Source organism: Pundamilia nyererei, unplaced genomic scaffold (assembly GCF_000239375.1).
Source record: "Pundamilia nyererei isolate P.nyererei 1_Seehausen unplaced genomic scaffold, PunNye1.0 scaffold00206, whole genome shotgun sequence".
Lineage (NCBI taxonomy): Eukaryota > Metazoa > Chordata > Actinopteri > Cichliformes > Cichlidae > Pundamilia > Pundamilia nyererei.
The window spans coordinates 8,149-8,583 of NW_005187607.1; the positions used below are offsets into that span (position 1 = coordinate 8,149).

Here is a 435-nt window from a genome sequence, read left to right on the forward strand (position 1 = left end):
CTAGGCTGACCGCTTCTTTTTCCCCTCTCCGGGGTGTGACGGCTTGTTCTTTGCAGCAACTGCTGCAAAGGAATGCTTGCCCCAAGGTCTTCGGTTCTCTACCTTGGCCTGGTGGGCATCCTGCTGGCCTCCTGCTCCTCTCTGCATTCTGACCCCACTCTGTCTCCCTCTCACAGCTGCTGCTGTTGCTGCAAAGCCAGCTCTTGGCACCTGCTGGGGCTGAGAGTTAGGTTTTCTGGGTAAGTAGAGGTTGAATACTTCTCCCTCCTGCTTTCTGCGGGTGCTTGTTTCTCTCATTCTCTCCAGGGCTGGGCCAAAGAGACCCTTGGTTGGGTCATAGGCTGCATCCATGACCTCAGCCTTCTGAGCATCACCTAGGCCTGACAGGTTTAGCCACAAGGCTCTCTCACCCGAGACTGCAAGGCCCATAACGCG

The 435-nt window shown here is 56.3% G+C and overlaps 1 protein-coding gene across 1 annotated transcript in view; it reads right to left on the reverse strand.

Annotated features, from left to right (window-relative positions):
* LOC102210087 (olfactory receptor 6C4-like) overlaps positions 1 to 435 on the reverse strand; it is a 15,031-nt gene continuing 14,596 nt past the window's right edge. Inside the window, exon 2 of the mRNA XM_005747861.2 lies at positions 1 to 416. Within this exon, the coding sequence (XP_005747918.2) occupies positions 1 to 416 (416 nt within the window). The remainder of the gene's footprint in view (positions 417 to 435) is intronic.